At 40.5% G+C, this 13,712-nt stretch overlaps 6 protein-coding genes across 6 annotated transcripts; 4 read left to right on the top strand and 2 right to left on the bottom strand.

The window, feature by feature from the left end:
- Nucleotides 1-1,050: 1,050 nt before the first annotated feature.
- On the top strand, nucleotides 1,051-2,287 carry IL334_001547 (peptidyl-prolyl cis-trans isomerase H; the record flags this gene model as incomplete). The annotated part of the gene is made up of 8 exons (XM_062933303.1): nucleotides 1,051-1,147; nucleotides 1,246-1,270; nucleotides 1,344-1,385; nucleotides 1,452-1,496; nucleotides 1,667-1,799; nucleotides 1,932-1,964; nucleotides 2,052-2,173; nucleotides 2,245-2,287. 8 exons carry the CDS (start codon nucleotides 1,051-1,053, stop codon nucleotides 2,285-2,287), a joined length of 540 nt encoding a protein of 179 aa, XP_062789354.1.
- A 205-nt stretch (nucleotides 2,288-2,492) lies between these two features.
- On the bottom strand, nucleotides 2,493-5,302 carry IL334_001546 (uncharacterized protein; the record flags this gene model as incomplete). The annotated part of the gene is made up of 9 exons (XM_062933302.1): nucleotides 2,493-2,528; nucleotides 2,639-2,932; nucleotides 3,031-3,407; nucleotides 3,490-3,700; nucleotides 3,762-4,071; nucleotides 4,166-4,352; nucleotides 4,432-4,759; nucleotides 4,858-5,084; nucleotides 5,164-5,302. 9 exons carry the CDS (start codon nucleotides 5,300-5,302, stop codon nucleotides 2,493-2,495), a joined length of 2,109 nt encoding a protein of 702 aa, XP_062789353.1.
- Nucleotides 5,303-5,663: 361 nt separating this feature from the next.
- Nucleotides 5,664-7,155, top strand: IL334_001545 (deoxyhypusine synthase; the record flags this gene model as incomplete). The annotated part of the gene is made up of 7 exons (XM_062933301.1): nucleotides 5,664-5,849; nucleotides 5,940-6,166; nucleotides 6,247-6,439; nucleotides 6,524-6,739; nucleotides 6,817-6,861; nucleotides 6,931-7,011; nucleotides 7,066-7,155. 7 exons carry the CDS (start codon nucleotides 5,664-5,666, stop codon nucleotides 7,153-7,155), a joined length of 1,038 nt encoding a protein of 345 aa, XP_062789352.1.
- Nucleotides 7,156-7,588: 433 nt separating this feature from the next.
- IL334_001544 (uncharacterized protein) lies at nucleotides 7,589-10,663 on the top strand (the record flags this gene model as incomplete). The annotated part of the gene is made up of 15 exons (XM_062933300.1): nucleotides 7,589-7,703; nucleotides 7,782-7,821; nucleotides 7,921-7,945; nucleotides 8,017-8,037; nucleotides 8,108-8,277; nucleotides 8,360-8,501; nucleotides 8,561-8,653; nucleotides 8,780-9,098; nucleotides 9,169-9,285; nucleotides 9,360-9,670; nucleotides 9,744-9,973; nucleotides 10,083-10,181; nucleotides 10,247-10,385; nucleotides 10,456-10,562; nucleotides 10,621-10,663. The coding sequence occupies 15 exons, from the start codon at nucleotides 7,589-7,591 to the stop codon at nucleotides 10,661-10,663; spliced, it is 1,971 nt and encodes a 656-aa protein (XP_062789351.1).
- Nucleotides 10,664-11,194: 531 nt separating this feature from the next.
- On the bottom strand, nucleotides 11,195-12,633 carry IL334_001543 (uncharacterized protein; the record flags this gene model as incomplete). The annotated part of the gene is made up of 4 exons (XM_062933299.1): nucleotides 11,195-12,112; nucleotides 12,199-12,344; nucleotides 12,413-12,431; nucleotides 12,502-12,633. The coding sequence occupies 4 exons, from the start codon at nucleotides 12,631-12,633 to the stop codon at nucleotides 11,195-11,197; spliced, it is 1,215 nt and encodes a 404-aa protein (XP_062789350.1).
- Nucleotides 12,634-12,946: 313 nt separating this feature from the next.
- Nucleotides 12,947-13,599, top strand: IL334_001542 (uncharacterized protein; the record flags this gene model as incomplete). The annotated part of the gene is made up of 3 exons (XM_062933298.1): nucleotides 12,947-13,126; nucleotides 13,248-13,353; nucleotides 13,424-13,599. The coding sequence occupies 3 exons, from the start codon at nucleotides 12,947-12,949 to the stop codon at nucleotides 13,597-13,599; spliced, it is 462 nt and encodes a 153-aa protein (XP_062789349.1).
- Between the last annotated feature and the right edge of the window lie 113 nt (nucleotides 13,600-13,712).

Below are 13,712 nucleotides of genomic sequence, written 5' to 3'. Positions count from 1 at the left end.
TGTTTTGATTTTCAGCTATCCATGATCTTCCTTTTGTGAGATGAGTGAGGTCTATGTGCCTAATTCTGAGAGATCGAGAATAACTTTCTTTTTGTATATAAGACACTAAATGGGACTATTTGATCTTTGTTTCGGTGAATAAGACATGTCGTTTTACTATTCCCAATTTGAATCCAGATCAGCTTGTTTCTCAAAGGAACATGACATAAACCACCTCCGTTTAGCCGCAAAATTGAAAATTGAAAAGATGGCTATACACTTCCATTAGTATGGTCACTTACCAATAGGATCATATTTGATTTTAGCTAATTTATCAGAAACTCGAATCCTAGATGTTGTGTAGAAAAATCCTGTAAGAGCTGTTGATACTAATTTCACCAAGATTCGCCTAAAGATAGAAAAGAAAGAACAAAAAAAGGTCAGATGAGCGTTCTATGAATATACTTCTATGAAGGGCATGATCGCTTCATTGTTTGATCGCTTGATTGAAGGAAAGTGAAGTGAGATGCGACATTGCTTTTTCCAAGGCATGTCTCCAGAAAAGAAGAAGAGAGCGATCAAGTGTCTGATTTGTTCTTCTTGGAAACTCACCTTTGTTTAGCTTTCGGAGCCATGCTGATAATTTATATCTTGCTTTCCTCTATGCAAGAATGTATCTGTGTACTTTCAAACAATGACAATATCAGAAGATGGCATGTAGCAAGTAAAGGGCTTCATAACCTTACCATCTTCGCTCAAGATCATTTCCGACTTACTGAATATTTCCATTGATGAGTTTATTTGATTTTATCCCATCTCATGATTTGGGATGTTGTTGCTCATTGCACAACGAGATTATCATTATCATTATTATTATTATGGTCATTGAACATCCATCTATCAGCTTCATTCACCTTCACCCTTTTGATCATTACAGAAGCACAAGTACTAGCACAAGTACTAGCACAAGTACAAGCACTACACTCCGCTACTAGATAGGCTTTGCCACACTATAAATTGTTTCCCCTCGAATAGTTCCCGAAAGAAAGAGTTCAATCCCAATCACCCGAGATGGCTTCATCACTGGACCCACCAGCAGGTGTAACGAGACCTATAGTTTTCTTTGATGTCAGTATAGGTGATACACCAGCAGGAAGAATAAAGATGGGTAAGTCGTCAAGATCACCTTGCACCTTCTTTCAGCTGCTATGACCAACTTCTCAAGTCAAGTGAATTCGAAAGTCCAAAGCTGATTTGCTTGAATAGAACTGTTCTCTGATATTACGCCAAAGTGAGCTACTTCCGTATCCAAATTTCTTCTTGGAGCTTCAAGGGCGTAGTTAATGCAAGGTATGCTTCAACAGGACAGCAGAGAATTTTAGACAACTATGTACCGGTGAACACAGGTATGTATATTCAGCTGATGTGAGATCCTTTCGCTTGACGATGAGCTGATGGAACGATGCACATAGAGTTAATGCTATACCGCAAGGATTCAAGAAATCTACTTTCCACAGGTGAGTTGGCGAACTACCTATATGACAAGATAGAGGTAATATAGCTAATGAATCTTTCGAATCCCAGAGTGTAAGTCGGCTGTATCCCATGATCGATCTGGATACAATATCGCTTCGATATCAACTTACTAACATTGTTTAATGTCCCTCGCTATCTTGAAACTCCGTAGCATCCCACAATTTATGATTCAAGGAGGTGATTTTATTCGAAATGACGGTACAGGCTCGTTCTCTATATACGGAGCACAATTTGAGGATGAGAATTTCAAAGTCAAACATACCGGTCCAGGATTATTAAGTATGGTAAGTCAGATTCACTCCAGCTCTTCCAACCCTTGAGCATATGGCTTTCGTCTCTCGACATAGATACAAGCTATTGGACTGAAGAACAAGTGAGGTAAGAATCTAGAAGCTTATTCTGTTGGATATACATAGGCGAATTCAGGTCCTGGGACTAATGGTTGTCAAGTGAGTGTGAACAGTGATTTTCCTTTTTTTTTGTGGGAAGAGAATAATATCATTGATGATTGGACCTGCTTTTTCACGTTATATCAGTTCTTCGTCACTTGTGCTCCGGCAGAATTCTTAGATGGGAAACATTGTGTTTTCGGAAGAGTAATAGATGGTTTATTGACTGTTAGAAAAGTAGAAAACGTTCCTACAGGAGCTAATAATAGGTGAGCAAATTTATCTATCATACAATGATTGATAGAGTGGTTAGCTGACATTCTCGTAAACTGTCTCGAAGGCCGAAGTTGGTAGTTCGAATAACTGAATGTGGTGAGATGTAAACATTTTATAGATCAAATTCATTATGCATAATATTAGCCGTTAAACTGATTCTTCCTCGCCGTCTTGGAATGTCGATTACTGACGCGCAAACACTCAACGCATAACGCAAGCCATTGTCATTCAAGGGTAGTTCATCGCAGTTCATGTAATGGACCGCCTTTAGACTTATCAAGAACGTCTACTGCCGTATATCTGTTGTACAATCTATTCTAATCCAACATATCCAGCAGCTCTACCGATCTGTGGATATTCGCAAATCAAAGTCAGCACTAACATTCACTTATCAAAGATATTACCCAAGTGTCTCAAGGTTTAGGTTTCGGTCAGGTAAAAAGACTAATGACACTCACGGTGGTTTTCTCAAACATCTCAGTTGTAACTTGAGCCAAAAATCCAGGAACACTTTGTCTTTCTACGATCCAGAAATGTCTTGATTCTTCTAAACCTCTAGCCATCATACCTGTCATTTGCATTGTACCGAAATGACCTTCTTGCGAAGCGAATTTCAACGTCAATCCAGATTTACCTTTAGGGGCATACATCGATGTTAATCTGATATCCGATCCGGATTCATCGAATTTGATCCTCCAACCCAGAAGTGAATAAACCGCTTCCAAGAATTCTTTAGATTTCGATGTGAATATCTGTGGACGCAATCAAGAATGGTATCAGCCAATATATCATAAGAAGGGGTTCTGTTCGTTATATGACACGCCGCGCCAAAACACCCGAAACTACTCACCTCTTTTAGCCTCATCAGTCTCTTCTCGTGATTCCGTTCCAAATCTTCTTTTTCCTTTTTCAACCTATCAAAACTACCTCTGGGAACCAACGCAGCTTCTCTTCCGTCTTTCGGTGTAGAAGAGGACGATGATATAATCTCATCTAATTCTTTCATTCTTTCCAACAATTCATCGTTCTCATTTTTAAGGTCAACCAATGTTTGTTGACGAACAGCCATGATCTTCGATGCTGGATTAGCTTTTAATTCTATACATCTTTCTGCATTTGGATTATATTCGCCAGAAGCTACTCTTCTCATCAGATCATTGACTTCTCCATCTAATCTTGTGTTCGCAGATGTCAATTCGCTAATAGTCGATTCAAGTGATTGGACATCTATACAAAACGAAAGAATAAGCAATAGTTTCCATCGACCGAATAAAGACCATATTCATGGTGCCTGATACTCATGACTCACCTTGTTCTAGTTGCTCGATCTTCTTTTTAGCTTCTTCTAAATCACTACTCTTTACTAATCCCATACCTTTAGCGATCCTCTCTTCCGTCTCTCTAGAATCTCTAGATATTTTGTTCAATTCAGATTTGTACAATTCGACCAACGATTCCAATTCTGACACTTTGGCAGTTTGGTCGGATATGACACCTCCTGGCATAGACAGATCGCTGCCCTACACAGCTCATCAATTTCAGCACATAGAGACTCGACTCTCGAGCTGTAGCTTGACTTACAGCAGATCTTATCCGCTCAGCTTCTTTCCTAGCTAATTCTTCTCTTCGTTCAGCGCTCGTTCTACCTTCTTTTGCCCAACGTAACTCCCTTTCAGCTTCTTCAGCACGTTTGGTTAATTCTGATATACCAGCTCTTGAACTTTCAGCTAAGTTCGCCAGTCGACCTCGTATCTCACGGATCTCAGAGTCTTTTTGAGCTAAATCCGTGGTGGCTTGATTATGAAGAGAGGATAAAGTTGATAAGCGAGTTCGAAGTGTCTGATCAGATGTTGGAGATGAAGAAGCGGACGGGAAAGTTTGGGTCAGTGAGCTACAGTCCATCAAGTGGTCAGTGTTTATTTGGGTCTCATTTTCTGTATAGGCTCTATCACTGGAGACTGGAAAGGTTAAAGAATTCAACTCACTCCATATCTCGTCTAGCTCTCTCTAACTGCTCTTGCATTATCCTTATCTCGTCTTTCAGAGATCTTTCAGCTTCTTTTGAAGCTCTATCTGATGCATCGGACTCTTTCTTCTTTTGTCTTAGATCAGCGACTTCAGATTTGAGAGATTCATTTTCACGATATATAGTCGCTAAGCTCAAAGATTGTCCTGCAAACAGAACGAGATTCACCGCAGATCAATCAGGCGTCCTTCAATCGGTCGTTGTTTCATAGTCGAGTGAACTTACTCTTGACTTCCTTGTGTAACGTTTCGTCAACTCTTCTATCCTCCACTTCCCTCTCACCCCTTTCTCTCTTCTCTTCATTCCGCCTTCTTTCTTCCTCTAATTCAATGCTCAAGCCTTTAGCTCTTCTTTCCCATCCTCTCAAATCCTCTGTGACTCTTTCAAGTTCTTCTATTCTGGAATTTAGTAGCGATATTTCATTATTGGCATTTTGAGTCAGGGAAGAATGGTTTCCAGTCAAAATGTTATGATCCGATCTTAATTGTTGTAACTCGTTTGTGAGATGCGAATTAGATGAGCGTAATGAAGCGATTTGATCTGTGTATCGTTTCTTTACCACATGCGTCAATGACACATTAGCCACGATCAAAGAGAGAGAGAATGTTTTGTGCATTGTATATGTCGTAACGAGGTGAAGTATCAACTCACTCTTTCTTGATAGAAATCTTTTTCCCTTTCTTCCCCTACTTCCCTCTCTTTCATCTCACCATCATGCAAAGCCCTTCTTTCAGCTTTCAACCTTTCGATCTCGACTCTTTGTTCCTCGATTCTAGAATCTGCGGATCGTTCTCTCCCTTGTAGTGAATGAATTTTGTGCTGTAATGCTGTTAGTTGAGTTTGGTTAGACGTCATTTGTCTACGAAGCGCAGTTGGATCTGATCACAGGTAAGGTGGGTCAGCGCCAAAACGAGGTCAGCTAACCGTTACTCAAAGTTAACGGGGAAAGACACTCACCATCTAATCCTGCTTCTCCTGCACCTCTTTTACCCAAGTTCGTATTTGCTCTGAACTGTGGAATCGAAGAAGTCGATGATCCCGTTGATAACGATAAAGTCGATCTTGGTATTGCTGATGGTATACGATTACCGCTCATGTTGTAATTATATTCGTTTCCTCGCTGTGAGCACCTCTGTGTGAGAACCTCTGTGTGGGAACATGTACTATATTACACTCTGTGACTAACTGAGATAAGGAATATATATTCAGCAGTCATGAACTCTCTCCTCCCATCCCAATTGTTTTTCTCTCTTGTTGTTAACAGTCAGGAGTTGCTGTTCCCACGGAATTACGTAAGATCACGTGCCTTCACCTGGCAATGAAAAGTGGAGGATAAGATTGTATTTTGGGAGAAAAACTCGAGAGTCTTTTTTACTTTTTGGTGGTCCAAAAGTGCTCATTTCATACATACATTGACTGATAACCTCGATTAGGGGATATATACCAACAACAGCAAGATGTCAACAGACAACGCTCACGCAAGTGTATTGATGCCCTCAGAGGCATTACCCGAAAACGCAGTTCATGTAAAAGGACCAGATTTAAGTAAACCTATAGACCTACAAAGTCTGCTTCAGAGTTATGAGACTATTGGATTTCAAGCTACCGGTTTAGCCAGAGCTATTCAGCTTGTCGAGGAGATGGTATGTTCAGCAAAGTCCTATCTCGTTCACCCTGTCTGACAGGCTATCATGAAAGTGATTGTTGATTGATGCTATTTTGGCGTGTTGTAGAGGAAACAACGGTCCAACCCTGATGAACCCCTAACACTGTTTTTGGGATATACATCAAACTTGATATCATCAGGTTTAAGAGAAATCTTACGGTTCTTGGCACAACACAAACTTATAGATTGTCTGGTTACTACCGCTGGAGGTGTAGAAGAAGACTTTATCAAATGTTTAGGATCGACAGTATTAGGTGATTATCATTTAGATGGCGCTGGATTGAGGAAGAAAGGGTATGTATATCGCTTCGTTCACTCCAGCTGCCGTTAGAGATTCAATCTGGGTCAAGTCAGCTGAATCATACGAAATTTAGGTTGAATCGAATCGGGAATCTACTTGTACCAAATTCAAATTATTGTGCATTCGAAGATTGGGTCGTACCGATATTAGATACAATGACGAATGAACAAGAAGAACGAGGGACTAAATGGAGTCCTAGCAGTGTCATAAATAGATTAGGTAAAGAGATAGATAACGAAGAGAGTGTTTATTATTGGTGTTACAAAGTGAGATCGCTACTTCTTCAATTGTTTTACCATTTGTCGTTCTCGCCAAAGGAGTGGACTAATATCTATTTACGCGATTTGCAGAACGACATCCCGGTGTTCTGCCCTGCGTTGACAGATGGTTCTTTGGGAGACATGATCTACTTCCATACATATAAATCATCACCTTTACAACTCAATATCGATATCGTAGCTGATATCAGACTGTTAAATGATATGAGCGTCAAATCGAAGAAAGCAGGTATGATCATTTTAGGAGGTGGTGTTTGTAAACATCAAATCGCAAATGCAATGTTGTTTGTAAGTGTTCAATTTTTATCTTTTACTTGCTATCGACGTAGAAAGGGATATAAGCTGATATGGATGTGGATAAATAGAGAAATGGTGCTGATTATGCTGTATATATCAATACTGGACAAGAGGTAAGTCCCGGCATTTCAGATGACATGTGATAGTCAAACGACATCAGCTAATCCAGCTGGTCACAATAGTATGATGGATCAGATTCAGGTGCCAGACCAGATGAAGCTGTATCGTGGGGTAAGATTCGTGCTGGAGCCGAAAGTGTCAAGGTGAGTGAGCCAGTGCTGAGAGAGAGGAATATCGGAGCTGACGTCCTCTGATAGGTCTACGCGGATGCTACTCTCGTATTTCCTCTCGTGGTAGCTGCTACTTTCGGTAAAGCTCATTGGGAGGCAACCAGCAAGCAGGTTTAGGACATCATTCTTCTGGTTTTAGATTATAGATTTTTATATTTTGTTTAGGATCACTTGTATACTAGCTAGCATTGTACTCCATATACACATACCTCCCATCGTATATCCAACTCGCCCACATGCATACTACTCCATTGACACCCTTCATTTGTAAGCATAGTTTTAGTGGAATTAAACCACCTGAATGTTGAAATTAAGCTCGGGAATCAAACTTACGGTTAAAACATCCGAACGCGATTTCCCACTTTTTGATATCCATAACCATGAGTGATTCAGGTCATTTAATCATCTTCAACTTCGATTCTCATCCAATACATCTCGTCCCTACACCCCTTTATTCCTCGTCCTCTTACTCTCCCATCCTCAATTGATCTCCGTTCGTGTCGTCATATACCCCTATTTGTAGTATTATCATCAATATTGATCTGCAAAAATGGCAGGACCTAAATCTGCCGCTATACAAATAAGGGCACCTAATGCTAATCCCAGTAATGTCAAAGAGCAAGAGAAGGGGAGGGATAGTCCTGTTTCGGCTGAAAAGAAAAGGGGTGAGTAGATGCTTTCCTCCATATGTCTAATAAGTGACTGAGTTACTGATGAGGTGGGGTTACTATGTATGGTAACAGAAACGCCTCAGAGAATATGTAGGAATGTTATGATATATGGGTAAGTTACACAACGTATGACTTTCGCACTTGTATTGTCGGACCTCAATCTCAACGAAGTCTGATCACGCTAATGATGTGATTGGAATGGATGGATTAGATACTGCAAGTTTCAAGATTCAGGTGTGAGTAAATAACTATCTTGACGAATATTTAGACGGAGGATTGTTGAGCTGATCTTTGCTCGCGGACATAGTGTGTTTATTATCATCCACCTGTACGTTTCGCACTGATCCGTTTGTATGTGTGTTGTACTCGACGTTGACATTGGATCGATGAAATTACAGCCCGGAACAGATCCGAATGTGATCAATACACCCGCAACGGGAAGCCCAGCAATGACGAACCCCACACCGTTGTCAAAAGAACCTAAACCATCATTCGGCTTAGGAGCAGAACATCTCTCAGCACCTGTTTTCGTACCCAAGACACCAATGGGTGACAATCCTTCTCCTAGGTAAGTCATAAGACATCACCTGAAATTATCTGAATTTCAAAAACCCCGGTGCAGTTTAGCTGATAATGGATCACTGCAATAGAGCTACAACACCTTCTTTAGCACCTTCCACCATCCAAGTTCCGTCTGCCCCTTCTCCCGCTCCTCCCCCTACGATGGCCCAAATACCTAATTGGCCAAATCTGGGTAACCAAGGTGGTATTATCCCCAGACAGGATAATTCAGTGAGCTCAGAAAAATATAAGGAGAAGGACGAAGACGAGCTGATATCGGGTAATCGTAGTTGTCATTCGACGACTCAATGATCTCAATGGATCCTTCACAGTCTTCGGCAATGGATGGAAGTATGTTTATGCATCAACCCATACGGCAGCCTGTAAGTGCAACTCTCTTCAACCTTGAAACAATTTGATTTTCTCTTGTCTTACCTCTTTTTGGTATATGAAACCTATACAATATTAAATGCTGATTATCTTCACTACGAATCTTGCCTTATCCTTAGCTCGATCAACATCTTTACGTTTCACCATTACCTCATCTAACGAATCCACCTGTATCACATCATCCTCTACATTCATTCTTTATTCCAGATGATTTACGTCGAAATTTGCAGGCGAAACATGATGCTACTTATTTAGGTTCACAATCAGGGTCATCACCTGGATTACCTTCTGAACTAGGAATATATCATTCTCTTCAATTGCTTGGACAAAGTCAATCTGGAAATTCACCTCCAAGTAAAGTTTACGCTCATCCAGCTCCTGTATATAAGGCCGTCAGTAGCGTTGATGGTAATGTCTACTGCTTAAGACGAATAGAAGGTGAGTCACAGATCTTTCTCCTCTTTCCGGCGCATTGTGGTAGTATACTAATCAATTTCGACAAATGCAGGATACAAACTTGTCAATGAAGCGGCTTTTGGTGCTGTTGATACTTGGAGAAGGATGAGACATCCTAATATTGTTGGATTGAGAGAGGCTTTCACGACTAAAACTTTCAATGATAACTGTAAGTTCCAGTCTCAGTGATAAAGTCTTCCCACGTCACTTCGACATAGCGTAATACTGATTATGTCTCAAAAGCTTTGATACTAGTTTATGATTATCATCCTCTATCAACAACAATATGGGATGAACATCTTTCACCTAATCCTCCACCACATTCACCTTCACGTGGTCAGAGATCAGGAATGCCAATACCCGAAAGATTGTTATGGTCATATATCACTCAAATGACCAACGCCCTTAAAGCAGTTCATTCATCTGGATTAGCCGTGAGGAATTTAGATCCTTCAAAAGTCTTGATCACGGGTAAAAATAGAATTAGGTTGAACGGTTGTGGTGTTTGGGACGTATTAGCTTTTGATGCCAATACCCCTATTGGTGTGTTTCAAGTGAGTCGAGCGTGCCTCAGCAGGAAGTGTCTGTATGTAATTGGGACTGATCCAAGCGTTCAACCTTTTCTAGCAAGAAGATCTAGTAGCGTTGGGTAAGCTCATCATATCACTATGTTGCGATTTCTTTCAACCCGGTCAACACCCAGCTTTACCCCTCGACCATATCCAACGTAATTATTCACCGGACATGAAGAATTTGGTAATGTTCTTGATATCGAAACCATCACCGTTGAAATCTATAGATGAGGCTATCAAAATTATGGGTCCTAGAATATTGAATGAGCTAGATGCCATGCAAAAGTAAGTGTTGATTAAATAGGCGTTTGAGTGGGTGTAGGTATGAAGGGACGAAAAGGTCAAAGCTGGGGAAAAAGTCATGAGGCGCTACTGATTGACATATTGAATCCAGCTATGCTGATACAATAGAATCTGACCTTGGCGCTGAAATGGAGAATGGACGGATCGTACGTCTACTAAGTAAACTGGGATTCATCAACGAAAGAGCAGAGTAAGTGGTTGCTATCTTCTTGAGAAACGATTAGTTATAATCTGACAACCTTCCATTGTACAAAGGTTTGAGCTAGATCCAAGGTGGTCAGACACGGGAGATAGATATATTTTGAAGTTATTTAGAGATTACGTCTTCCATTCTGTTGGAGTGGATGGTAAACCCATATTAGATCTATCGCACGTTCTGACTTGCCTGAATAAAGTGAGTGCTAAATTTATAACTGATTATCATCCAAATTCAAAAAGACTGATTTCTATTTCAACCTTTATAGCTCGATGCAGGATTAGATGAGAGAATTATGTTAATCTCTAGAGATGACCAAAGTTGTTTAGTGGTCAGTTATAGGGAAATCAAACATTGTATAGAAGCTGCTTTCAAGTGAGTGAACTGACATCCAGTTTAATAAATGTTCTGTTGCTAATGCTTGAAGATTCAGTGAGTTGAGGAATACTGGAAACCCCCACAGAGTACATCGGTAGTACATGTGTGCGTAAGAGTAATGAAGGCGAAAAACGGCATAACGATCAGCAGCGACAGGGGACGACCGGACATTTTGCATGATGTCGAACTGATCAGGAAAGAAGGGTGGACTGTAAAAGCCGAGAAAAGGAACCTGTACGAGCGGAGAGATGTCCGAGAACAGGACAACAAAAACGGAGACGGTTTGAGGGCAGGAAGAATCACAAAGGTGGGGTGCGGCATCGGACTCAGATATAAAACTTGAAATTGGTGTGGCCAAAAACAGTTCAAAATGTTTTGCATGCAACAAGTGCTCAAAAACATTCATTGATCGGTCGATATGTCTGACTGTTCTGATGGAGCGAGATCTGAACTTGTCTTATAGAGCTTGGTATCAATGCTTATCTGAAGCGATACAACAGTATTTCGACTATAATTTGGTTTATACGACCTTTTGACTAACCACCTTGAAAAAGTAAGTTTCGGTATGAAGCATTGGAGATGACGAGAAGTGTCCTTCTATTGCCTCATCCCGTTCTACTCATAGTCATTCACAGTCCCTCATCATCGCCTTCTTCGTCTCTAATTTGTTTTTCCAATCTTTCCCTCTCCAATTGTCTCATTCTCAGTAAAGTCATACTCTCGAATTCTTCATTCTTCTTTTTATTTGATATTGCTTCGGCTTTGTTTTTGGCGTGCGATGATAGTAAGTCTGACATTGAGATCCCACCGAAATCAGGTGCGGAGTCGAAAGAGGGTGTTAATGTGTTCCCATTAGTATTCGTATTTCGAAGAGGCGTATTGATCGTTGGTGCACCATTTCGTTTGGTTGATTCTGAACCATTTGAATGTAGATCATTCCTGCTGTTATTTATATTTATTTTCTCAGCCCATTCAATCCAATTTGGTATTTCACCTTTCATCCATTTCACTTTAACACCATCTTTCAAGGCTGTACCTTTGTCAGATTGACCAGAAGATGAATGATCTTTCCAACATGCCCAACAGCCACCCCAATTACCTTTCCCAAATTCCACAACTGCTTTTTTACCTTTCTTCTTTTTGCCTTCTTTTATTGGCGGATCGGTAAGTACGCAATGTGCTATTGGACCGTATTTCCCCTGTAACGTGTTTTGTAATGCGGATGACGATGACGAGGAAGATGATGATGATGTTGATGAAGAAGATGAAGAAGATGAAGGGAAAGTGAGTATCAAAGTTAGATCATCTGAAGATATTTCAGGTTGATTTGGATTTGATTTGATTGATTCTGACGGTGTTCGTGATGGCGATGCTGAGGGCGGTGGTGGTTGTCTAGATATAGACGCAGCTGCCATGGCTCTTTTTTGAGCTTCTTCTAGTAATCTCTTTCCAGCATCCTTTATGGCTTCTTCCTCTGCTTGTGCTTTACGTCTTTCCATCTGTGATATCTTGGCTCTTTTAGCATCTTCCTCTCTTGCATTTAATGCCTAGCCAATCGAAAACAAATAGTCAGCTTGAATTTCATTCGCGACTCTTTCTCTTGCTCAGCGTTGAGTGGGGTATGCAAGCTCACATCTACCATCCTTTTCTTATTTTTGTCATATTCAGCATATTTCTCCTTCTTCCTCCTATCTGATTCTAATTTGTTATCAACGTAACTTCGCTTGGTTTGATCAGTAAGTATTCCCAACGCTAAGGATATTTGTCGAAATTGAATCGCTGCGATTATAGCATCAGATTAGCTCAGGCAGCGATCATCAGATACAAAGGAGAAGATTTAGGCTCACCTGCTTCGGGAGATGGGTTCTATAATGAGAAAAGTGGGTAAGCTATGTTCCCTTTTCAAACAACGGGAAGCGAGATTGTTTTGACTGACTCTATCAGGATGACATTTTAACGATTTCTTCCTGAAGGCCCTTTCGACGTCTTTCTGGTTGGCATCCGTCGTTAGTTCCAATAAGGCATATGGATCAAGTGCTGCCTCTTCTTCAGATAGGGCAGGTGCCATTTTCTTCTTTGTTTTTTTTGGTAGGTACGAGAACAGGTACGAGAACGAGTGCAAGAAGAGGATCATCATCAACAATAGCTTCAAGTGATTATAAGATCTTATTTTCTGTTCTTGAGTGAAGTTGCCACCCAATTTTCCGAAAACCAATCATTACGTAATTACAATATACAGATTAATAATTCACCTGTTAAAGAAAGCTCCCCCCTTCTTCTCGAATGGAGATTGAAAAGTAAGATAATATATGTCGACATACAACATACGTGTCGACAGCGAATTGACAGCTCACTCCTATAGATCAAAAAATCGATCCCGGATGAACACCTTATTCTCCTCTTTGAGTGCTACAAGAACTTCCATAGCTCGAATCGCAAATCCTGCTTTTAAGACGACATCCCAATCACGAGCATTGTTATCGAGTAGAAATATGTCATCTCTTGGTGGGAAACAGGCAATCCGAATACCTGGTCCTGTCGAGACCTCCATCCAACAAAAGGTAAGTCAGCTCAGGGTCTTGATTTTGGCAGTCTCATATGTCATCTATCATATTATCCCACATATACTACGACAAGTACGCTGTCAGTCCGTCCACTAATCATGGATCGTCCAATCGATAGATTATAGAAGCATTTGAACCTGTTTTGCTTCGAGTTTACAATGATTCAAGTAAACATTCTCATCATTCCGCTATGAGAGCTCAAGGAGGTGGAAATGGTGAGACACGTAAGTACAATCTCGTTACCACCCTTGCAATCAGATGATATCATGACTGAGCAGTTGAGTTACAATGTAGATTTTGCAATTCACTTGGTATCTCCTACGTTCAATGGTAAAACATCAATAGCTAGACATCGAATGGTCAATTCATTGTTGAAGGATGAATTCGATAATCAAGGTCTACATGCTTTGAGTTTGAGGCTGAAAACGCCTGAAGAATGGGAAAAGGAAGGTGGTGGTGAGATGAGGTAGTCAAAGAGTTTGAGGTAATTTGAAAGGCGTTCTGAAGAGATAACACGCAATCATGGTTATAATATCCATTCTATCTTTACATACATAATCATCTCATGGGTATATCATTTGTT

This window comes from Kwoniella shivajii, chromosome 2, assembly GCF_035658355.1.
Source record: "Kwoniella shivajii chromosome 2, complete sequence".
NCBI classification, from domain to species: domain Eukaryota; kingdom Fungi; phylum Basidiomycota; class Tremellomycetes; order Tremellales; family Cryptococcaceae; genus Kwoniella; species Kwoniella shivajii.
The sequence above is the reverse complement of the archived record's forward strand: the minus strand, read 5'-3'. Positions and strand labels throughout refer to the sequence as shown.